The sequence below is a fragment of the Parasteatoda tepidariorum genome, chromosome 10, assembly GCF_982258835.1.
Source record: "Parasteatoda tepidariorum strain Cologne lab strain chromosome 10, Ptep-v5.0, whole genome shotgun sequence".
Taxonomy (NCBI): Eukaryota; Metazoa; Arthropoda; class Arachnida; order Araneae; family Theridiidae; genus Parasteatoda; species Parasteatoda tepidariorum.
The window spans coordinates 41,596,497-41,623,796 of NC_141764.1; the positions used below are offsets into that span (position 1 = coordinate 41,596,497).

Consider the following 27,300-nt stretch of genomic DNA (forward strand, 5'->3'; position numbering starts at 1 on the left):
AACATTAATTTGTCAAATTTTTCAGCTGTTGTATCATGTTAAACAGTTTAAATAAAATTAATTTTCACTGAATATTTCAACTTGATGGTAAATTTTTAAACTGACTGGGAAGTTGATAATAAGATTTTCTTATACAGTTGTTTTTTTTCACTGAAAAGTCAACTTTCACCCAACATAATTAAAAAGAAAAGTAATGTATTTGAAAAAAAGATTTTTGCTAAAGCTTGCTGGAGTGTAAAACCCTCCTTCAGTTTCACACTTAAAAGCTACGCAATTTTATGGTTAGACTACTGAAATTTTAGTAATGTATATATCACTTGAACATAATTACTAAATGAATGTAAGTTAAGACGTAAATGAAGAGCTGAGTACATGAAGGCTATATTTGATATTTTTGAAGAAAAAAATGAATTATACCGGGAAAGTAACTAATATTTTGTTTTATTTCACCATAATTTTTTTCTTCTTGTTCTATACATTGCAGTGTATGAAGATCCAAGTGACAGCCGCTGGCTGCGTTGATAGTGGAAGAAAGACTTATGTGTATTTATAAATAAACAGTCGACGGGTATCTTTAAAAACCTATCTTCTAGGGGTAAATTAAAACTGCAAATATGTGATTTCTACGAGACAAGCATACGTTAAATAAGTATTCTGGCTTTACAGATTTCACCAATTTGAAGCTTACTTACACTGTTAGAAATTTCTCGGAAAAAATGGTTAAATAACAATTTATTGAATGGTTATTTTACCATACTTAATCAAAGCAGTCAAATAACCATAAATAAAATGGTTATCAAACTGGTAAGTTTGAGAAAAACTGTTTGTTAACTAATTTCACCTAATACGGTTAAACAACCAGAATTTTATCGCACCCACTAGAACCACCTAATGATGCTACTTAGATCTTTGCAACTGCGTACATATCATAGCCGGCTTATCAGTCGATCTCATGACCGGCAGAACTGGAGTTCAAGTCCTAGTGTTGACACCACAATAATTCCTTAATTTCCTTCAAAACATGAAGAATTTCCAGTGTCCGGCACTCTCCAATGCCCATTACCTTACGAAAAGCAGAGCTCCTACGTCTAGTTAAATAATTAAATGTTTGTAAATTTTTTTTACGTTTTTGAAAAATGCTAGTTGTAAATGGTTAAAAAACCCTATAGTTTATTATTCATGGTTTTATAACCATACTTTTTGTAAATGGTTTCAAAACCATAAAGGAAAAAAATGTTCTTTACAGTAAACTTTACGGTTAATCGGAAGGACAGACAGCTGCCAGTTATTTTACCATAATTTTAGAGTGAAAATTTTAACAGTGTACCTGAAATAAAGGCAAACTATACTCTTACTCGGCCTTCTGAGCCCAAGTCTGCGGGTTCGATCCCCGGCCCAGACACCGGATTTTTGGGAAGCAGAAAATCCTCAGCGTCCATGTCGTATGATTATGCGGCATGTGAAAGATCCCTGGAGTGCCTCATTGGCTCTTGGCATTTCCGGCAAAATTAAATTCCCAGTGCACTTTAGCATCCAAATAGAGTCTCGGTGCTGCCATCTAGTGTGGCAGAAACTAGATGTCCAAATTAACATGACCAACGGTATCTCACCCATTGTGGTGGTCCTGAAAGAGTGGATACCACCTCTGGAGAACGCACTAGGTCTGCTCATCGGCAAGACCGATTGTGTAGCTCATTGGAAATTTAAAAAAAAAAAAAAAAAAAAAAAAAAAGCTATACTCTTTACTGATGTCAATGAATAAACTGGAAGGATTATTTACTCAAATTCGATAAAATATCACTTAGATAATTTATCAATTCCTTAGATCTTAGACAATTTATCAATGTAATTCTTTATGTATGAGGAAGTATAAAATTCATCAAATTTACCTGCTCTTATATGAACGTCTCTGCTCGCAATGGTTCCTACAACATTTCTGGCTACACATCGGTATACAGCTGCGTGTACATCCTGTCTATATTCCTCAGCTCTAAATGGTGGGAAGACTAATGTTCCATCAGGTCTAGTATGCCTAAGTCCAGTGATATCTGACAGAGGTGTTCCATCTTTCTTGATCCAAGTCACCTGAGGTGTTGGATTGCCTTGACAAGAACAAGCAATAGCCGCTCCTGTGGAGTTCATAAATTCCACTTTGGCATCTGGTTCGACTGCGAAATAGGGTCCTCTTCTCTCTGCACTAGATATTACGACTGGAAAGACACAATTTAAAAATTAGCATTTCCGAAATATTTCAACATTTCTAAAGAAACAAACTATACATTAAAAAAAAAAACTATTTAAAATTGTAAATTATGTTTTGATTATACACTACAGATCCAAATTTCATATTCAGTCAATTTGATAATCGATATTAAAGTATCTTATACATTATAATAATATTAAGTAATATAAGGCTAAGCATACGTTATCTGTATTTTACACTGAGAAAAGGAGCATGGTCAGAACTATCAGATGATGACAAAATTTACCATGTTTCTCGTTCTATAAAAATACAACAAAAAAACCCGATAATTTTTACCTCAGCGCTTTAATAATATGTTTGGTAAAATTAACAACACAATATGCTTTTAAATTGTGAGACAAACTTAGATAAATGTGGTAAAATTTAATACACGATACATTCAAATTTGATAATCAGTCAATTAGATAATCGATATTAAAGTATCTTATACATTATAACAAGATAAAGTAATAAAAGGCTTCGCATATACTATCTGTATAGAAAGGAAGCATGGTCAGAACTATTAGATTATGACAAAATTTACCATGTTTCTCGTTCTATAAAAACACGAAAAACCTGGGTAATTTTTACCTGAGCTCTTTAATAATGAGTTTAGTAAAATTAACAACACAATATGCTTTTATATTGTGAGACAAACTTAGGTAAATGTGGTAAAATTTAATACACCATACATTCAAATTTGATAATCAGTCAATTTGATAATCGATATTAAAGTATCTTATACATTATAACAAAATAAAGTAGCAAAAGGCTTAGCATATACTATCTGTATAGAAAGGAAGCATGGTCAGAACTATTAGATTATGACAAAATTTACCATGTTTCTCGTTCTATAAGAACACGAAAAACCTGTATAATTTTTACCTGAGCTCTTTAATAATGAGTTTATTAAAATTAACAGCGCAATATGCTTTTATATTGTGAGACAAACTTTGGTAAATGTGGCAAAATGTAATAATTTTACATGATAGCTTAGCTAAGCTATCATGTAAAATTATTACATTTATTACATTATTAAATTATTACATTATTACATAAAATCGATTTATTCAGTAAAATTTATTTTCAGTTTGCATTTTTTAACTAAATATGAGATAATATGAACTATAATTTTAAAAACAACACTTTTCAGTGAATCTTTAACCATATTTTTTTTCTCTTTTTTTTATTTAAACGACTTAAAACTCCTCATGCACCACAAAGTATAGCATGAGGCTTACAGTAGAAAACAAAAGGAGAAAAATTTACAAATTTACATTAAAAACAAAATTCCGCAAGGCCGCAAGACTTTCAATACTTTTGACCAGTTCTGATAAGACAGGTGGCCAACAAATTGAAAGACGTCTCAAATCAGTCTTTAAATTCATTCGGGCACTCGCATACAGACTACAGTGAAGAAGAATATGTTCAGCATCTTCATCAGCATCACCGCAAGCACAAATTCCACTGGTCTGCAGATGGAAACGAAATAAATATCTCTTAAAATTTCCATGGATTGTTGAAATTTGGTTCTGTTATGTCATGTCTATTGGGTCTATTATGTCTGTTGGGTCATGGTTTGTTAAAAAATTTTCTATTCATATGGTTAATCTTTAACCATATGAATAAAAAAATTACTCTATGAATAGCTGAAATGTTTTTGATATTTTCTTTTTTACTTGCATATGTACTCCTCCACTATATTTTCTCATTTTTTTAAACTTTTTATTACCAGAAATCACATCATTATTAAGTACGCAATTTTTGCAAGATTTCTTTTTACAGTGTAACGTTCCTAATACCTATAGAGTAATTGCAACAACTCAGATGCAAAGAGTGTCCCGGAATAGTAAAGTGGTACACTACAATATAAGACTACTTACAGCATCAACTGGTGGAAACATGTGGTTTAAGTGTTTCTATGACAAATATGATATGGGGTAGAAGAGGAAAGAGTGAAATAAAATGTTCCAGAACATAATAATTTGACACGAATCGATATGAGCCTTGTAGTGCGGACATTAATTCTTTTAGTGGATTTTATGGTTGTTTCACTCAGAGTGCTCGAGCGTTTTACCGTAATTTGATCTGAAATTTTTATAGTGTGTGATAATGCAGAGTTGGCAGCCTGTATATAACTATTATAGCACCATTCTGAATACTATAGAGCATTATCTATTATAATCTGCAGAAAAACATACATTATATATTGCTTACATATTATACACCATTACATTATGACCACCCTCCATCCATAACAATGGACTCGGCCAGGTTTTCATGTTTTCTCGCCCCAGAACAATGTTTTCATGGGGCACATTAGGACCCATAGTCCTCATAGAACAATCCCTGACGTCTGTAAGCTACTTGAGCATAGTTGCAGACCAGGTTCACCCATTCATGGCAACAGTTTTTTCCTGCAGGGGATGGTGTTTACCAACACGATAATGCACCATGTCATAAGGGTCGAATCGTCATAGATTGGTTCGATGAACATTCCGGTGACTTTCAAGTCATGTCTTGGCCCCCAAATTCACCTAACCTTAATCCAATAGAGCATTTTCGGTCCTATTTGGAAAACCAAATTCGTGCTGCCATGTTACCCTCTCGCAATGTGAGGGAATTGCAGGACCAGTTGGTGAGCGCTTGGTACCAGATACCTCAGACTACCTATCAGCACCTTGTGGAATCAATGCCATGGTGGGTGCTAGCAGTTTTGAGTTCTAAAGGTGGTCCTACATGTTATTAGCAGGGTGGTCCTAATGTAATGGCTCTTCGTGTAGATTCTTCTTTGTTTTCTTTTATAGTATAAAATGCTCAGGTAAAGTATAAGATATTATTCATTTCATAATATGGTGTCAAATTTTAATCATTCTATATAGAACGTTGTTTTGACTATAAGTAGGACAATTAAATTCTATAATTTCTTAGCGATATATAAAACAGATAATAATGCTTTGATATTTAAGGTTTTTCGTTTCTTTTTAAATGAACACAAATTCAAAAATTCGTTATTTTTATAATACCTAATAAATTCAAAGATTTAAAATCTGTTTCAATTTTCTGAAAAGTTCATACGATAAAAGTTCTTTTTAATTTAATTCTTCTCAAGCAAACAATATTTGATTTCTTTTCGGATAAAAAAAATCCATTAACAAAATTACAGGATGTCTTTAAACCAAAATAAAAAGTAATAGTATCCTTTGAATCCAAAAGATTCCAAAGTCAAAGTTAAATTTGAAAAAAAAAAAAAAAAGAACAAAAAACGGTAAATAATCGGTGAGATCAGAGAGGACGGAAACAGCAAACTTAGCAGGAAAAAAAAACTTCTCTACTTTTACAAAAATGTCGATAAAACGTATTAAAGGAATAGTTGATGCTGCAATGAAATAAAATACAAAAAAGGAAACAAAATACAAAACCGAATTCTTTTTACTCTTTGCCAGAGCTGAGGGATTAAAATTCCCACAAATAACACTTCCTTTGACAGTTCTTCGTCGATACTCCGTTGTCTTTTCTTTTTGATTCTTCTATTTTTATACTTTTATCTAATACTTTAACGAAAAAATTCTTGGTTTACGGGTGCCATCTGTGTTTTTTACGCATACCCTTTGTTCGGCAGATGGTATTTGTTTTCCCAAGAAGGCGGTTGTTACACGGGACTTGAAAAATACGGAGTTTTTCTGAATATTTTGTCACACTGTTTTGATTTTTATTTCCAAATGCTAGGTGATGTCTGCCTTGAGAAAATTGAAACTGGAGAATATATATTGATTTGAAGTTTCTGCTGAAGAAGTCTAATGACAGTGTTTCTTCTTCTCTCAAAGAGAAATGGGGAAATTTTTTTTCCCCTTTCTTCTTTCTGAAATGTTGATTACCGAATCGTATATCTTGGGTTAGAATGTTGTGAAAGAAATTGCTTTGGAAATATTTTCATAGTTTCCTGAAAATAAAGTATCAAATTGAAAATGAAAAAGTGGAAAAGTAATCTCGATAAAAACCTTTGCATTTCTATCATACATATACCTTATACATGAAAAATTATTATATGCATATACAGAGAGCCAAAAAAGGAAGGAAAAAAAAAAGAAACCGACCACACTGAATAACTTTCGATTTTATGATCGAATCTTCATGTTTTGGAATTCATTCTTAATGGATCGAGAGTTTGATCTCAAATATGATAATTAATTAGTGCAGAAGATATTTTAGGATACGAAATCAAACACAAAAACGCACTTTCTCTGAATAAACATATCTATTTCTCGATTAATTTAGATTTCTGAACCTCAAAATACAAGGGTTAGCCGCAATCTGGAAAATGTGGTCAGCATTGTTTGGTTAGGAGAGCTGTCCAAAGTTTGAACCCATTAATGTTAATTTTACCTTTTGAATATTTCGCCATATCTCGAGATCTTTTTAAGAGAATGGAAAAACTTTTGCACACAATTATAAAAATAATTAATCTAAATTGAATTCCATTCATAAAATTAATTTTAGCAAGTGTTTGTTATTTTTATTATTTTATTAAATAATAGTCGGGAAATTTTTGAGTTGTGAGGTATAGAATTTTTTACCTCATTTTAAAATATTTAATTATACATGGCGAAATTCAGAGCTTGAGCGAAATCGGTGGAATATTTCCTGGAGAATTTGAGTTTTAAAACAAGGACTTTTTTAAAATCCGATTTCTCAAAAACTATTCACCCGATTTCACTCAAATTTTATGATTTGTCATGTAAATTATCTAAATTATGCAGGAAAAACTGTATACTTTACAATTTAAAAATTTTTCGACTATTATTTTATAAAATAATAAAAAAAATATTTACTAAAATTTACTTTTGCATAGAATTTTTTTTGTATAAACGAATTTTATAATTGTGTTAAAAAAATTTCAATTCATTTGCTTAAAAAGTTCTCTAGATTTGGAGAAATACGCAGAAAGTAAAATTAATATTAAGGGGTTCAAACGCTTGATCGCTCTCTTGACCAAACTATGGGGACCATAGTTTTTAGATTGCGGCTACCTCCTATATTTTTGGGGTCAGAAATCCGAATTCATTGAAAAAAAGGTACGTCTATTCAGAAAAAGTACGTTTTTGTATCTGATTTCTTACTTTATCGTCTGCATTAATTAATTAACATATTTGAGCTCACCTCTTCGATTCAAAAATTTTGAGTCCTTGAACAAGAAGATAGGATAGTTAGATCAAAAGTTATTTAGGGTGGTCCACTTTTTATTTTGTGGGCTGCGCATCGTTAAAGTTTAAATTTAGCCAAAAAGGTATTTTATTAGGCATGTATAAAAGGTATTTTATTAGGCATATATTGGAAATTCTGAAAATTTGTGAGTTTTAGCAATGAATGCTTTACCCTTTGAAGCAAAATTTTCATTAAACATATTTTTAATTTTTTTGGATTAATTTAGGTCAAAATAAGTGAAAAAATATTATAATTAGCATTTTAATAATTTTGGTTATGAATAGAGCCCGGATTTTGATGACCTAAAAAATCTCAATTAATGCCCTTAAAAAGTGCAAAAAATGCCCTTATGAACTGCAAAAAATGCTCTTAAAATGCGAAAATTGCGCTAAAAATGCCTTATGACATGATTTAAATAGAAGTAAAAATATTGAGCTAAAGCAATGTTTTACTCTTTAAAATTATTATGAGTCGTTTCAAAAAATATAAAGCAATGCAATACTTGTTCTACGTTCATTAAAGTTTGACAAATATGTTTTATATCCAAAAATAACAAAAAAAAGGAAAATATATTGACTTCAAAACATTTTCATTTTCAGAATTACAGTGGATTATTAAATTTTTTTTTTAATATTTTGAAATGTGAACGAGCGTCTCTTGACTGAAAGCAAATTTTTATACCAGGAGAAGCTTCTTTCAACGTCTACCGATGTTATTGGTGCGTACTTGAAAAGGACGGTCACACTTACTGACAATTCTTCTTCAATTTGAAAAGATGTTGCTTCACCTGTTAATATCCTAGAAATTTTCTTCATTGTTTGGAAGCCAGTGTAATAATAAAAAATTATAAAAAATAATACAAATTAGAAAAATTTAACAAAAAATTTAAAAAATGCTTTAAAATGCAAAATACGCCCCAAAATTTTAAAGAAAGTGCCCTATAAATCTCAAAAAATGCTCTAAAGGACAAATGTCCAAAAATGCAAAAAAGGCAAAAAAAATGCAAATGTCATCAAAATCCGGGCCTTAGTTATGAAATACAGCATTGGTCTCCGGTGTCACTCTTTGTGTTAAAGATATAATTTTTCAAACATGACTTACTACCAAGCAATAATTTTTCAAATTTGAACTTATTTAGATCTAAGTGAAACAGTCTAAGATCTAAGAAAACTAAGTAATTCCTTATTGAAACTTCTTTAATTTCCAAAATTAATTATTGAAAAACTTGAGAATGAATAAAAGTTTCAATAAGAATGAATGAAAGTTTCAAACTAACTTTTTTTTCGATAATTTTAAAATTCTAACAGACTTTTTTATGACAATTATACTTTTCTTTTTATAATTAAAAAATACCAAAATGTATTTTTACTTGTAAATAGAGAGTCAGAAAAAATATATATAAAAAAGACTATGGTGTCTCATTTGTGTCAAAGGATTAAAGTTAAAATTTTAAGCTATAAATAATAAAATTTTTAAAGCAAAAATGACGTGAATAAAACACAAATGTACTTTCGTTTGTGCTTTATTCAAGTTGTTTTTTACTTTAGTCTATACAGCAAAAGTATACCTTAACCTTTGTTGGATAGTTTTTTTTATTGTTTTTTGAGGAAAAAAATACATATTTGTTCTGAAAAAAAGTAAGGATTCAAGAAAAATGTCCAAAATTTAAAACCTGGTGGCTCTAGACCATGTGAGAAACTAAGGAAAGAATGTTAGAGAATTTTGAAGAGAACCTGAAAAAGATCAATATAAAGAACTTGAACCATGAACCATGAAGAATAAAGAACTCAGAACCACTAAGAATGAAGACTTATCCTCAGGCAGGCTCGAGTTCTCAAAGGACGGTTAAGCCAAATGAGTAGTAATATGGTATTTGTATGAAAGGCGGAAGTTATAGGAGATGCATTTTTTCTGAAATTCTTTTCACACTTTTTGATTTTTATTTCAAATGCTAGGGGATGACTGTTTCGAGAAAATTTAAATTGGAGAATCAATTGTAATGAATGTGCTTTTCTTTTCTCGAAATATCGATCACCGAATCATATGCTTCGATTTAGAATGTTGTATGAGAAATTGTTTTGGGAAAAAAATTATAGTTTTCGGAAATTAAAATGAAAAATCGAAAATGGAAAAATTGTAAAGTAGTTTTGATGGAAATCTCATTTATTTCATTACGTTATACGAGAAAAAACTTTATTTTTCCGCTCACTGTAAGAAATTTCGGATCAAATTAAGGATAAATGTACCGACACTCGCCTTGTCAAAATTTTTCTCGGTAACATTAATTTTTAACGTAAAATCTGATAATTCCATCGTTTTTACTGTACTATTTACTATAATATCACTGGATCACTGTAATTAAATAAACATTACTGTAAAATTTTTATAGTAATATTTACTAATTATCTATAGGTTCTTCACTAATAATAACTACAATATCACTGAATAACTGTAATTAAATAAACATTACTGTAAAAATTGCGCTAACAAAATCTTTCGATAAAAATGGATTTCACAGACTCTGCAATCCGGGTTTCCTGTACTTTTTACCACAATTTGATCCTAAATTTTTGACAGTGTTCATTGTGGAAGTAAATATTTGGTCTCTGAAGCATTTTATTGTTCAATTCAATTTAAATTCAATTGTTTGAAAAACTAAGAAATTAAATGTCACATTTTTAAATATAGAATATAAATTTTTGATTGTTTTATGAAAACTAATTTTTATTTTTCCTTCGCTTAGAATGATCTAATTGTTTAACTTGATAATAATAATGGAATAAATAATAATAGAATAAATACGCCTTGGAAATATTAATAATTTTTGAAGAATAAATATTGGAAATTGAAAAGTTAAATTCATCATAAAACTTGATGTAACAAGGAATGATCAATATTAATTATTCTTAAATACTTTTTCCTGTTCAAAACAAAAATATTAGACTTAATGTGAATTTCGAAAAAAAAAAGAATAAACATTTTTGGAATTAAATTTACTATCAATTACTTCGGCTTCTGTTTAAAATAAACACATAAATTAAGTTATGCGCTTATTTTATTTATTCTTCCGATGCGTCAACTGATCTAATTCTTTAAAATCTGTCAGAAAAAATGGGACACATTCATTTATTTCTCAAATGATTATATTTTTAAGAATAAGCTTTATAAAATTACTTTTACTTACTGCTATTAATAAGCACTCACTATTTATAAATGAATTATTTTCCAAAATTTCAAGACACTGCTTATTGAAAAATGTTCTAAAAGCATTTTAAATACAAATTACACGCTAGATATGCATCATTGTGAGGCGACCAGCGACAATTTACGGATTCATAAAAGACGTGCAGCTGTTGTAAATCAATCAATCACAGCTCTAAAATAGAACAATTTAATGAAATTTCGGAAGCTTTGAAACTCGTAAAGATTCACGGTTGGTTGGAATTTAACTGGAAAATAATCTCTTTCATATTCTTATCCACCCAGTCATCGGATCGTGGCAACTGTAGCAATAGTTTAAGATTGGCTTTCATGGCCGGTAGTCGTCAAAACTTGCATGCTTTGTTTGTAACCTGGCAACACGAGTAATACCAGGTTGACCAAGTAGCTCAAACTTTAGCTATCATCATCATCATTCTAATCAGCCTAGGCGCAAATGCATATCGATCTGGTTGATGTCCTGGGGGGTTTGAAGCCTGAAATTTCTATGACTATAACAACTGGTAGAACTCAGCATCGCCCTTTAATTAGTTCTGATCCTACAAGAGGAGAGGTTTATTTTGAATTAGAATGCTTAGAATTCAGGTCTCTCTGAAGAGAGGGCTAAATCTTCCCTAAACTTAATAATGGTAGCAGCTGGAAGGCAAGTTGGGATATTAAGATTAATTGAAGACTGTTTGAAAGGCTATTGATTGATATGGAATTGTTTTGGTATTTATGCTTTGCTATGCAGATTTGGGAGTTATTCAAACACACCTTTGCAATACTTTGGACAAAATATAAACATGTTTCGAAATCGTGTACACGATAACGATGCAAACAAATTTAGTATAGTCGACAGCAATGTACTACTTTGGTATATATTTCTTTAGTATAGTCGGAGAAAATCGTGTAAATATCAACTGTATTCAAAATAAAAACATAATGGTTAAAATTATGAAAATTAAAATCCTGTGTGAAACTTTTGTCTTAATCATTGAATTTTAGTAACTCAACTTAGCACGATCCGCAATTTTTAACAGATTGATAGATTTATATTTATGTTACTCTTGAACAATTCGACAGACATATTTCGAGTATTTTTAATCTCTTAATTCTTGTACAAAGAAAAAAAACTGTGGTCAAAACTACCCGAATATGGTAACTTATACCATATTTCTGACTCTATTGGGACCCCACAAAGAACCAGGGAAAAATTCGGTAATTTTTACCAAAGTGGTAATGATTTAAATAACAATTAACAATAAAATATAATTTCATAATCTGTGATAAAATTTGGCGAAAGTGGAAAATTTTGATAGTTTTGATATGATACCTTAGAGCCTGGCAAAGAAACGATTTGTTTGGTTAAATTTATTTGTCATTATAAGAATAAAAAAAATTACCAAATGAATGGTTTAAATATTGTATATTTTGGTTTCATTAACCAGAGAAAAGTCCTATAGGTTCGCATACCGGATAAGGCATGGATGTTCTTTCATTATTTGTACTATCTGTCCTTACTGTGGAAGCAATGTTGGTCCACCTAAAATGGTGCCCCTGAAAGAGTAGCCAACAAATCTGCCCTACAGATGCATTAGGTAAAAAAAGGTTTCAGTAACCAGAATTTTTTTTTAATAATTTTTATTTTACCAGAAATGTTAATGGGATAAGTATGGTAATTTTACCAGAATTTTTCTTAAGTATGACAATAGCACTTTTGAACTTTAAAAAATCTATTGTTAGATCAAAAGCTTTTTATTGTATTATTTTTTATTATTATTGTTTCTGAAGTATAAATGTTTTATAAAAAAAATATTTGGATTAAAAGAAGCTTTGTTGCAAATTTTAAGCGTTGTTTTAAATAAAAAATATGTTGTTTTCTTAACTAAATATTTTTTATCTTATAGAAAGATAGCATAAAAACTAACTATTTATAAATTATTTATTGATTCAGGTGACTCACATGATAATATGTGATAGGTTTATTCATATTTTCAGGCAATATTTATTTATTTATTTCGAGATTCCAAATCAAGTAACTCAAAATTCTAGTTGTTTTTCTGAAATTATAATTATAACTTAGAATTTTCAAAATTTGAAATCTGCTTTCAAAATTATAATTTTGAATCATCAAAATTATAATTTGAATTCAGTATTGACTAAGTACTTAGCTTTCATGTTGAAATAGCTAAGATGAATAAATTAAGGACTTATGTGTAAATCAAAGGTTACTTAACTTATAAGGGTTTTTGTTTTCTTTAATTTAAAATTTCAGTTTAATTGTTGATGGTTTTTTCGCAATCTTTTAAAAATTAATTTACATAAATGGCGTTCCTTTTATAAATATATAATTTCGCTCTAAAATTTGAAATATTAGCAGAATGAAAAAAATTGTGTCAAAAAATTTTTCCTGGAAAAAGTCTATAACTATTATATTGGCTAAAGTTTGAGTTTTTTTATTTATTTTTATTTTACATATGTATATATAAACATATATATATATATATATATATATATATATATATATATATATATATATATATATATATATATATATATATATATATATATATATATATATATATATATATATATATATATATATATATATATATATATATATATATATATATATATATATATATATATATATATATATATAAAATAGAAGATGAATATTCTATTTTTACAATAAAAAATATGGCCTCTTAATTAAAATTTATTAACCCCATTAAAAAAACTTTCTACCAGCTATAATGACTATAAATTCATTGTATTTCGTCACTTAAAATATAAAATTAAGTATGTTTATGGACAATTAAAAGAAACAAAACACGCATTTTACCCAAACAATCAAACACTTATTTTCTAATTACTTAGTCCTCCTTGGTACTCTTGATACCCTTGGTTTAGAATCTTGATGGGAAAATGGATAATGATATATTTAGGGTTTTGAAAAAAAAATTAAATATTTACTATCTATTTTAATGAAAATCAAATTCAATTTTTCCAATTTGAATATTGAGTTTCTAATGTGAAAATTAAGCTTTCTTTGATTCAATTTTTAACAATTCAATTTAATAAAAATTACAGTTTTCTGTTTCATACTGTTCGTTTTGTAAAATATATATATATCCCCTTGTTTCATTTACTCTATAAACGATATTTTAGTTAACTTAAAATAAACTCAATTGAAGAAAAACATCATTAATTAAATCTACCCATCAACCCCATCAATTACATATGCATTACGTTACGTCACGTAAACTGTGCATTTAAACGTATGGATCAGCCGAACAAATAAGACACGTATGTTACCAGAACAATCAAATACTTATCTCCCAACTATTCCGTTTTCTTTGGTAAATGGGTATTGCCTAAAAAAAGAAAAAAGTGCATTATGATATACATGGATTCCCCTCTTCATATTGTTTGCTTTCTTGCTTCATGTCCCCACAGTGGACTTATTTTCTCAATTTGTTGGAAGAGCTTTCGTTATTAGTTTACCGGCTATTTATAGAGCATCCCAGAATTATATGACTTTGACAATTTATCTAGAAGTCATCAGAGAAAACGACTTTCCGAGAAATAAAGAAAAAGTTCATCAACCGAAGATCTCTGGGGCGTATTTCATTTTGATTCAAATGCTGGGTCTGGTAATGTCGGAAAATTAGGGTGGTTTTTCCTGAAATTCCTGAAGAATTAAAGACAATTGGCTCTGTATAAAATTGGTTTAATGACGAACTAATTAAACTGCAAATTATCCGAATATATATATATACATATATATATATAAATAAAACCTTTTAGATGTGAACATGTTTAGATCCTTCTTGTAATATCTTAAGACAAGCAGTTTAATGATATGTGTATGTTATAAAATTTGTACATCATTAAATTTTGTTGCATGTTCTTGCTTAGAGAAAACATAAGAAATTGGACTTCTGTAGATATTTTTGATAGATGAACAAAAGGCATATAGACAAAGTTTGATTATCCACATTGTAAAAAAATTACGGATCCTATAACGGTATAAAGTACCGGCACTTTGAGTGCATCATCGGTTTTTTCATAATGCAGATATGAATATGTTTAGATTTTTGTAATTCGATTTTGAAACAAGCAGTTAAAAAATATGTGTTAATAGATAATTTATACACAACTGCATTTTGATGCAGACTCATATTTAGGGTAAGTTTAAAACAAAATTTAGTATTACAGTTGGTAGACATTTTCGCTAGTGCTAAAAAAATGCTTATGGACACAGTATATTTACTCACACTTCTTGTGTTAGAAAAGTTTATTAGACAGTCTATTATAAGAATTGTTATAGTTAATTTTAATGTAAATAATTTTTGCTTGCAAATATTGTCAAAGAGGATTGTAGAGAAGAATTATTAGTTTTTGGATTTTGCAGCTTTTCGGCTTATAAAGCAACGGAAATAAAGAATACATCATTGGAACCACTTATTTTTCTTCTTCTTGAAAATATATACTTCATAGATAATAATACTTTAAGGCTTCTTATCTGGATACTTTTGAAACTTTTTATCGGAGGTCAGAAAAAAAAATCTTTACATTTTTTTAGTTTAACTTTTTCTTATTGTTATCTACAGAAAAATATCTTTTATATATAAATAAGTTAAGTAATTTAATATTTATAATTTATTTCAATTTATTTTATAGTAATCGGCGCCTTCGTATTTGAAACACATCTCGTTCACTGCACTGTAAAATAAAATCAGATCAAATTACTGTATAAAGTACCGGCATTCAGGATACTGCTAAGCCTTTTATCATAAAAGTGATTTTTTTCGAAAATGCTACGAAACAAAAAAATTCTGATATACCATTAACTTTACAGTACTGATTACTATAAATTCACTGAATGACTTTAATCAAATATATTTTACTGTACAAATTAGGGTATAATATTTTACGGTAAAAATGGATTTTACCGTGAATTGGATTTTACGGACGTAATTTACGTACGTTGCACTACAAAGTACTTTATATCGTGATTAAATCCGGAAAATTATCAGACATCTATCTACCTTCTTATAAAGCAAAAGTGGGAAATTTAAACATTTGGAAAAATGTAAAGATCACCGAATATTTTCTCAATAACATACATTAAAGAAAACTTCCTTCTTCATTTCAAATTATTAATTTCTCATTAATTACTTTTTCCCCGGTTGGAACTCGAAATAAAGACACACAAAATTCGAGATTGTTGAGCCATTTGGAAATTAAAACTTCTACTGGACTAAAGAACTGAGGGAAGATTAATGGTAAGACAACTCTTGCGGGAAATTTGTTTTTAAAACATCAATTTCCGTTTTAATTATTATTTTTTACTATTCCTTCGAAGAACCACCGTAATTTACAAACTACACTGTTAGAAGTTTCCAGAAAAAAGGGTTAAAAACTATTTTATTTAGTTGTTATTTATCATATTAAAACAAAACAGTCAAATAATCATAGATAAGACGGTATTCAAACAGTTAACTGTGAGAAAAAAAACTTATTAAGTGTTTTCACCTAATATGGTTAAGAAACCAAAATTTTACAGCGCCATCTAGACCTACCTAATGAAACCACCTACTTCACTTGCAGTTGGAGATCTATTATAGCCGAGAGGGCAAATCTGGCAATATCATGACCGACAGACCGGGGGTTCGAGTCCCAAAGTTGTTTATTTTTTTTGCGGATTTACAACCCTACCAGTTGTAAATGGTTAAAAAGTTCAGCATAGTTTTGAATTCATTGTTTTTTAACCATACCACTTGTAAATGATTAAAAACCTTAAAGGTATAAAATTATCATTTCCTTAAAATTTACTTTTAATTCGATGGACGGACTGTTGCCGACAATTTTACTGTAATCTTAGAATGAAAATTCCAACAGTGCAGCTAAAAGGATTATTTTTAATCTCTCTACTTCTGCATGCAAAACTTAGTACTGTTAAAAGTCCATTTTAAAAATTTCATCCTATAAAAGCGAAGTGAGGGAGATTCCATTAATTCCTGCTGTAAATAAATACCGACACCCCTCATTGTGTTCTGAACTATGTCTTGATATTGGTATTAAGCATAAAAAGAATCCTAATAGATTCTCATCGACTTTCCATTGTTTCTTTCATTGGAACAATTTCTCTTTTCCCCGATTTCGAGACAAAGACCTCCCTCTATGAGTTCCTCATTTCCTCAGGAAATGAAAATTATTACTCCGGAGAAAATAGCAGATATAAAGCAGGAAAGATTTATACATTCATTCCGGAGCTTTGCGGGAGCGTTATTCAGACTGCACCGCTGGAAAGGTAATGAGTTTGTGGAAGTTTTGCAGTCCACTCAGGGAAGTTTTCAAATGGATTGGGCATGCATTCCTTTTCAATAGTGCCTCAAGCTAAAGCATGTCGGGAAACTTACTTTATCTTCCCCGTGAAATATCCTTAATCATTATTTGGTGCTTAGTAAACACGGCCCCGCGTGCCTTGTGTCAGATTTTAATGAACCTACCACCATACCGGCCAAGGGCTTGGCGTGTGTTGAGACCTTTTCAGCAGCTTCGCAAATACCGAATGCGATTAAATGTATTAAGAGGCGAAGTATTTCATACAGCTGTTTATAGAATCAATTAGGAGCGCTAATGAAATGTGTTTTGAAACTGAATAGTTACTGAAATACAGAAATTAGAAAAAAAACAAAGGCATCTTAGAAAAATTTGAAAAAATAAGTGAATTTTCATGTATTAAGTAAATTATAAAAAAATTCCGGCTCAAATGACGGGCATAAAGTACTGAAATTTTGGGGATGTCATTCGTAAAATACATTTTTACCGTAAAATAACATACCGTAATTTTTACAGCATTATTTATTTATATGGAATAATACTATGATTTAGCGGTAATTATTACTGTAAAATTTACGGTTTATCAAATTTTTGTTCCGTAATACGTTTCGTTGAAAAATGGGTTTTATGGTAAATAGTACAGGCACTCAGGGGGCTGACATCTAAATTTTGACACGCTAAAAAATACATCAATTATATATGAGTTTTAATGCGTCATGGTATTTTTTTTTAAAAAAAGCTACATAATATTGTTTGAAATTTAAAACTATAAATTATTCCCGCAAGCCTATTCTTAGCCAGGCTGTTTAGGATATCAAGGTTTCATAATTTCAGGACCAACAAGAGGAGAGTGCAATTTGGTCACTTTTAAGCACCAGTTGCCTTAACAATATACTCATCAATATGAAGGAAGATGGCCAATAAGACACCACCGGGGAGTGCCTTAACCACTGGACCAATCACAGTTCTTAAATAAATTTCCCTTCTATTGATACAGAAAAAAATAAATAAATAATGAAATATTTGATGGATTTTTTAAAAATATTTGGAATGATATTAGATCATACAAGATTAAAAGCTTCATTCGCTTCAAAAATATACCAATCGAAAATAACAGTTGACATGTTTTAAGCACTCAAATATAGTCACCCGTTTTCACGACTTACCAGGTGTAAATAAAGTCCTTCGTGTCTGGGAAGTCTTGAAAAAATGCGTCTGTTATTGTGTGGTTCAAACACGCCTGCTGTTATTTCTAATATGGATATTTTTGAAAGGAGTGTATCTAAAGCTAGTAATCTTATATCTTCAGAGTCTAGGGATAATTTATTTAATCTTGGATAATATCTGCATTGTGGAATAAAAAAAAGTACTTTTAATATTAAATAATTAATATTGCAGAATCAACGGTCAAAATGTTATAGTATAAAAATGATCCATTCATTTTCAGATATTACAAAAGAAAAAAAAATGATTTTAAATTTACTTCATGACATGCTGAATTTATGTTCATAATACTTTAGCGAACACAAAATGTTAGCACTCAATTAATAAAATACATTTTAATCCCTTAAATGGAAATATTTGTACCTAGTTAGCCGTTCAGAGAAAAGCAAAATGGTAGTCGAAAGCTTAATGACCTATTAGATAATGAAATAGCCTTCTGAATCTATCAACGGTTATTTATAAGTCGTCGTGAATACTGACGTAGATTGATTACACTCATTTTAGTAACGTTCGCAGTTTGTTCACGATTATGAATAAAGATAAATTATTTAAGAGTAAAACACGAAAACTTTAGTGATATATATTTTGAAGACTTTAATCAAACAAAAATTGAATAAACCGTCTGTTGAATATAACCAAAACTTGTGATTAAAATGGAAGTCAAGTTTAATATTCATTATTTCCCTGGAATGTGTTACATTTTGTGATTTTGTTTAGATTGTATAAAATGTTGATTATTAAAAATAAATTTCAGATAATAGTGGTTTTGACTATTGTTACTATTTCTGAATTATCGTAATTATTGTAAGATGAAAGTAACGTATCATCTAGAACACTTATTTGAAGCTATCCTGATTTGCATATTCACAGCGGCTCGTCTGGCCCCAAACTTATGCGTCAAGCGTCAAATTTATATAGATAACATCTTTTAGTTGCATAAAGAAGCCTACTAAATTTAGTTTATCTAGCACAACTCCTTCTTGGTGTTGGGATTTTTTTGGTCAAATTATTTATTAATTAAATCATATCTCTTAAAACAAGATTTAAATTCATTCTGATATCCACAGAATACGTATGAAAGGACTTCAATCTTGCCGTGTTTCTTATCATTTTAAGCTGGATAAATAATTATTTTTTATTCGGCGGCAAATATTTCCAACTACTTGTGATTAGTCTTTTTCTAAGTGGGTGGTTTTTAAACCTTTTACCATATAAATTTCAGGAGGCAAAAAGCTACAAGCAGGAAATGACTGCGAAAAGAGAAATTGACAAAAAATTATATGGGGAAGAAAACAACATGAAAAAAAGATCTGCAAGATCACAATACCCCTTCAAACTACTTTCTTTTAGCATGAGCAGCGTTGGTTCAGGGGGTAGAGCGTTCGCCTTCCAATGAAGTGGTGTACAGCTTTCGAATCTCAATGATGACTGGTCGATACGAATTCTGCATCCGGCTTGCACCGACCACAGTGCTGACGTAAAATATCCTCAGCGGTAGACGGATCATGGGTTAGAGTCTCCTTGACGTCAGGTTAACCATGGTAGGTTTTCGGGTAACGCAAGTCCGGATTAGTTCCATTGAGAAGTCCTCCATGGAAGCTAATTTCTCCCAATACTTGACCCAGGACTTCCCTTGTCTTCAAAAGATTGTTGATAATTTTAAGGCTACGGCATTGAACATGAGTAGTCATAAAATCAAAATTTGGGACGACTATTCAACGACGATTAAAAAAATAAAATAAAATCGTTTAGATTTAGACTCAGTGGCTAAGGCCAATATGCACTCGTCTGCCAATGAGGCGAGCAAGGTTCGAATCCCAGCGTTGGCTAGTCGATACGAATTCTGCTTTCGGCTCACACTGACCACAGTACATTATCCTCAGTGGCAGACGGCTATTGATTAGAATCCTCTTGCTGTCGGTCTAAATATGGAACGTTTTAGTAGTTTTTCTCTCAATGTAACGCAAATACGAGTTCCATCGAAAGTTACTCCATGAAGGCTAGTTTGTGCCATTGCTTGATCCAGGAGTCGTTTCGTCGTCTGACCAGGATCAAAATAACATGGCATACTTAACATGTCTGTTAAAAGATAAAGCCCTAAAAGCGTTGTTAAATGCTCCGCTATGGATGAGTGAAGATGTTTCGAATTGCAATATGATGTCAACATATTCACATATGAACGTATTTCGATTAAAAAACCATTTCCCTTTGTTACTGAAAAAAAATTAACGTTTTCTTGAACAAAACTAAACATAATATTTTTATTAATTTCCAATTTTACTCATTTAATATATCATCAGTCTTGTCACTAAAATCTATAGAAATGTCCAAAATTAAAGTAATAACTTTATACGCCTAATGGACTTTAAAAAGCAATTTTGTGGGTTGAAAAAAAATTACCCATCTTGGTTGTAATATTCAAGGTTATTATACATTCGCATCCATAAATGTCACAGTCAACCGGCCATGTAAGTAATAGTTTTCCGGAAATAGATAGAATGGCCTATTTATTATACCTAGGGAATTGGGATGGTTCGAAAGACGATTTTGCGTGCACCGTCTTTTTTATTTTAATGGTTTCTTCATGGATAATTGATTATTTAAAACCCACACGACTTATAGTCACGAAATCGTAAAGGAAGAGATATCTAACATTTGTTCAAAATGTTAAAAAAAAGCGTAATCCAGTATTTTTTAGCTTTAATAAAAAATGGAACATAGATTTATCTAGAAGAATGAAAAATTTAAATGAAATAGTATTGATGCATTCCAAGTATTATTTTTTCTACGTATGTAAGAAGAAACTAATTATCTGATTTCACTATAAATATTTAAAATGAAGAGAATAAACAGTACTTTTTAAAATGCTTGATAATCTAATAGTAGGGTATAATGTTCGTTTTTATAGCATTTTCAGCCAATTTCTTTTAAATGTTTTATTTTGGACGCAGTTAACTTAAAATTAAATTTTAGTGTTTTGCACTGCCAAAAATTTGGGATCAAATTGTGTTAAAATAATTTCTACCATAACATGATACGGAATAAAAAAACTTGATCCGTAAAATCACTAAATAATTCAGTAAAAATTACGGTAGAAAATTTTAAGGTAAAAATGGACTTAACGGTAAGATGGATTTTACAGATTATGCACCAAAAATGCTGGTACTCTATATCGTAATTTTATCCGGAATTGTAGTATGAAATTTATCGGTTATAAGCAAAACTTTTACAAAACAAAACTATCTATATACCCTTATCTTAGTATTGTAGATATAATGTACCATGAAAGTTTAGGTTTATTTAATATTTCCTGATTAAAAAGTAAAGTAGTATTTCATTCAATATTTTATTGGATTTACGCTAATGATTTTTTGACGGAAATTTATTTGCTGCTACGTTTATTGTTCATATTTATCCCATTTTTTGCAACCCACAAAATATACCTACTTTTATGTCATTAAGTACACGAATGAAATGACCTTATCGTACATTTGAATTATTTATGTAATGATACAGATATTTTAATTTCAAATAATATTAGAGATAAGCAAAATAAATCTTTGGAACGAGGCAATAATATATATATATATATATATATATATATATATATATATATATATATATATATATATATATATATATATATATATATATATATATATATATATATATATATATAATACACTGCAAATTAATTTAAAAAATGTACTTTCTTTGAATTTTTTAATAATATTTTGTATTGCAATCAGAACAAATTAAACAACTCATTTTAAGTAAAAAGATTTTAGTTTTAAACATAAGCTTAACTAATATACCTGTGATGCCAGAATTGGCATACACATATTTATTTTCTATCTTTTAAAATATCCTTCATTACTTAAGCTTATTTTATTAATAGAAGGATTACATTAAAAATAAATCAAAAACTTAATCTTTTTAAACGAACATAAAATATTTATTTCTTCTCTTCTAGATTAATGTAACGGATACTTTTTATTTCATTACTAATGCAGACTTATATATTCACTGTCGCCTTTAATCGAAAACAAAAATCTATTTATAACTTTTTATTCTAATTTTCCAACGGCTAAATGTTTCGGTTGCATGGTTGTAATAATTCACATAAATTTGTTGGCGACTCGTGATCGCCAAGGTATTATTTTAACTCTATATTAATAATGCTGGTTGGCTTTGTTTTGGCTATGTTATAATTTAATAAATCGCCAATTTTGGATCTCCTACCCATGCTTCTCCTGTGTCCGATCGGAACAAATTACACGTACTTTTTAATTTGGCTTTTGATTAGGCAGGTCGTGGGGATTTGTCTCCCACGGCCTGTCCTTATTAATATTATTATGCAGAATTGATTCAACTAAAATTCTTATGGATAATATATTTTTATATATTGTAACTCGAGCTCTGCAAATATAATATAAAAAATATCCTTCATTACTTAAGCTTATTTTATTAATAGAAGGATTACATTAAAAATAAATCAGAAACTTAATCTTTTTAAACGAACATAAAATATTTATTTCTTCTCTTCTAGATTAATGTAACGGATACTTTTTATTTCATTACTAATGCAGACTTATATATTCACTGTCGCCTTTAATCGAAAACAAAAATCTATTTATAACTTTTTATTCTAATTTTCCAACGGCTAAATGTTTCGGTTGCATGGTTGTAATAATTCACATAAATTTGTTGGCGACTCGTGATCGCCAAGATATTATTTTAACTCTATATTAATAATGCTGGTTGGCTTTGTTTTGGCTATGTTATAATTTAATAAATCGCCAATTTTGGATCTCCTACCCATGCTTCTCCTGTGTCCGATCGGAACAAATTACACGTACTTTTTAATTTGGCTTTTGATTAGGCAGGTTGTGGGGATTTGTCTCCCACGGCCTGTCCTTATTAATATTATTATGCAGAATTGATTCAACTAAAATTCTTATGGATAATATATTTTTATATATTGTAACTCGAGCTCTGCAAATATAATAAAAATAAAAGCCTATTTATTTCTTCTAATCCGGCTCAACTATTATTTTCATCATCGTCTGTTTTCATTTCTATCTTCAACTGGCCCACTATACGAACACAAACTCCACCCACACCTGATTTATCCATCATCACCACTTAAATGGGCACTCTGATTCCTCCTATCTTCATAAAATTGGCACCCTGAATCCTTCTTCTTCATAATACCTTAACCAACAGTGAAATTGAAATGAAAACTTATATTATCAGCAATTATTTTCACATGTTTTATATGCATTGGGTATAGAAAAAATTAAAAAACTGAAACATTTCTTCTACATTTGTGTATTTAATACTTTAAAATTAAAACCATGTATTTCCGAGTCATTGTGCCCATCGGAAACCATGTATTTCAAAATAAGGAAAGCAAATGAGAACTGATTGGATACTTTTTTATTTCCCTTACTTGGATTGAAAAGTTTTCTGCCTCATTAATAACTTTTTACAAAATTATTTTCCCTGTTTTTTTACGAAGAGAAAAAGGGAATTTTTATTATAATAAACAAAAAATTAATATTACTTGAAAATTTTTACTTACAAAAAATAGTTAAAAAATCGTTCAGCTAACAAATTCTTTCTTTAAATTTATTACTGGTATTCAGTCTTAAGAATAACGTTTATTTTAATGCTTCAAAATCAACCTTTGCTCAGCTGGTAGTTTCATATTATTACTAAATAAAGTTTTACTTAACAAGAAATTAAATGAAATAAATAATTGCTATGTGATATCTACGATTAAGACACATTAGAAACGTATCAATTAAATCATAAGTAATCGGAGGAATTTTCAGAAAGAATTTTCTATAAATAATTTTTCCGATGCGTAAGTAACTTATAGAACTTTCCAAACTAATTTTAGTATTGGAAAGCGCATCCAAACACTAAATATTTAGTGATGCTCCCGGTATTTGCTTATTTTAAGCTAATTATTTTAAAAGCTTTTACACTATTTGGAAAGTTTTCTAACTTTCTGCGAAAGGACTATATTGGGAAATTAAATATTTATGCTTGCCTAGATTATTTTATTACATTAAAATATAATTTTTAAACTATTTTTATAGACAATATAAGATTAAATTTTTGCTTCCTTTTGCTCAAACTTTAGTTAATAAAATTTAAATTCTGATAGTAAGAATAAATTACAATCTTAAATACTTTAATATCATTCTTCTTTAATGACTAAGCTTAAGTTTAATTATTTTGGGTAAACAGTTTTTGAAGTTTGAATTAAGCAATTTTAAATATTATCTACTAAATTATTTTTTAGTAAATCTTTCAACGAAACTTATAAAATGTATACATACAACGAAATAATATTATAGGGAAATAGCAATCTTCGTTGAAGGCAGTGGTAATAATATAGATAATAATAATATATTACTAACAAACGTATTAACTTGAAATAGTTAACAGCTGTTATTAGTAAGAAAATAAAATATCTGACGTAATTTAAAATATTTTGTTTAAAACAGTATTTATTTCACCAGAATAAGTTAATTAGCATTTTTCTAGCCTTTTAAATATTTATTCAGTGTACAAAAGCAACATAATATTTGTGGAAATCAAAATAATATTTTTAAGAAAGCAATTAACAGTGTGGCCAGTAAAAGTTAATTATCATATCTGAAGTAGATATAATATTAAAAAATGACATTAATAGGTATTACATACTACTTTCAAACAGAAATTAATTATTCAATATATTTTTTGAGGAAATTAAGTTAGGTTTATTTTGTACTTTTTAACAGAATTACATAATGTTTTTTTCTGTTCAAAAAGAAACGTTGAATGAATTCTTGGATGACGATATTAAATATATTACACAGATCTTAAAGGAAAAATGTATTTACAATGAATATGTCGTAAAGAAAATTAGTTTTTCTTAAAATTTAGGATCAAAATATTCTCGGGAAAAATAAGAATTATTATCGTAAAAATAATATATGTTACGTTATGTAGTATATGTTACGTTGTTTTGATGATAAAAATATTATTGGAATATTTTCTGAATAAAACGAAAATTCATAATACTCAAACGTAATATTTATGTATTTTTTCCTTCAAATTTAAATATATATGTATTTTTCTCAAAAAGATAAATGCATTGCAAGATATGAATATATCTTTTTTTCATGTCAAAGCTTTTTTGAAGCAAAACGAAAATCCATTGCACAGATAAGATGTTATTATTTTATTTTATAACCATCGTTAAACAGATGACCTCATTTTGAGTTTGCAACGATCAATTTTCAACTTTGTAGCCTCTAATTTCGCACCTGACCCAGAAGGCAAAGAGACTCCCGAATCTAGCTTAGGAACAAACTAGCTTTCAAAGATAACTTTTTCGTGATAATAACCAGCATCTACGTTACATAGAGAGGAAAACCAAGAAAGCATCTCACGGGTAGCCCAATGGCAAGAGAATTCTAATCCATTTTCCGTCAACCACTGAGCATATTTTACGTCAGCACTGAAGGCAAAATTCTTTTTAGCCAGCCATCACCAGGGATCGAACCTGATGGCTCAACTCATAGGAAGGCGGACGCTCTACTTCCTGATCCACCGTGTCTCTATATAGGACATTAAAGGAAAAATGCATTTATAATGGCTATGCCCTTATTTTATCTCGTATTATATATTTGTTCTTAAAAAAAAATTGTGAGGGCCGCTGCCGCTGTTTTGGATGTTCAACACAAACGCTACATTTTATATTGCAGCGAATAAGATTGCGAGACAAAGAAACTTGCAATTAAGAAGTTGTGTCGAAAAATATACATGGAGCAAATTGAAATAAAGAAATTTAACATTCGATAATTAGTTCAAGAATTATTATTATCTACTTGTTGGAAAAAACACCATACAAGCCGCTCTATAGGCTGCACGAAGGCACTAACATAGTTTGAATTAAGTTTGCTGAATGGGCCATACTTGATTATGAATTTAACAAAAAGTTTTTTGTAAAAAGTTCAAATTTGTTCGAAATTTATTAAATTTTCAAGTGCTTTTTGTTGAATGTTTTCTCACTTTTTTAAAACGTAGCATTTTGTTTCGCTTTCCCAAAATCTATAAGACTTATGAACTTGAAATTTTGAAGGTATGCTTAAAAAAGTGTAGTAAGTCGACCGGTCTGTGTTGGGGTCAAGGAACTGGCCGTGCATCAGAAAGGTTCTGGATTCGAATCCGGGCAAGGCATGGCTGTTCTTTCACTCTCTGTACTATCTGTCCTTATTGCGAGAGCAAAGTTGGCCCACCTAATATGGTGCCCCTGAAGGAGTAGCCAACAAATCTGCCGTTCAGACCCGTGCATGACGAAATATCATTCTCCAGGTGGGCATTGGAAAAAAAAGTTTAGAAAATTCCAAAATTCCAAAATAAGTTTAGTGAATTTGACAGAATAAAAAATATTAAGACAATCCTTCAAACTTCTAAGCAAATAACATCCTATTTAATATATTGGAATTTCGAATCAAAATAACCGGAATTTCGTTTCAAAATTCAAATTTGTTAAAAAATTACTGAAAATTTAAGTCCTTTTTATGAATTTTTTTTTCAGTTCTTTATGCCCTTAATATTCACAATTTATTAATTGTTGAAGAAAATTTATTTTAACTCGCGAGATCTTTTCTTTTTTTATTATCAGCGTGAGCTAGAGTGGATGGTAATCGAAAGTAGTAAAACAAAATTGAGAAAAAGAGAGCGAGAGAGAGAGAGAGAGAGATTATTGTCAGTTATATATCTTAAAACTTATTTTTTGGAATTTCAGAAAATAAAAAATAAAAACTTAATATTGATTAAAATTGCTTCACATCTGAGTTATTGCAAGTCTCATCAATGAGTCAGATTATTTTTTATTTATTTATTCCACTTGTCTTGGTTATTTTTATAAGTAATTAGGTTAATCTCATAAGAAGTTCGCATAATTTGACTTTCTTAGCTTTATTTTATAATTATTCAGGTTAATCTCATAAGACATTCGCATAGCCTGCCTTTCTTAGGTGAATTTTTTTCAAGTACTGAATATTATTTTTCAA

At 29.4% G+C, this 27,300-nt stretch overlaps 1 protein-coding gene across 3 annotated transcripts in view; it reads right to left on the reverse strand.

Moving 5' to 3' along the window:
* LOC122269136 (cell adhesion molecule Dscam1) overlaps positions 1-27,300 on the reverse strand; it is a 398,009-nt gene that overhangs the window by 294,997 nt on the left and 75,712 nt on the right. For all 3 annotated transcript variants that reach the window (XM_071184626.2, XM_071184624.2, XM_087154005.1), the window contains exon 2: positions 1,890-2,210. In XM_071184626.2, the coding sequence (XP_071040727.2) occupies positions 1,890-2,210 (321 nt within the window). The remainder of the gene's footprint in view (positions 1-1,889; positions 2,211-27,300) is intronic.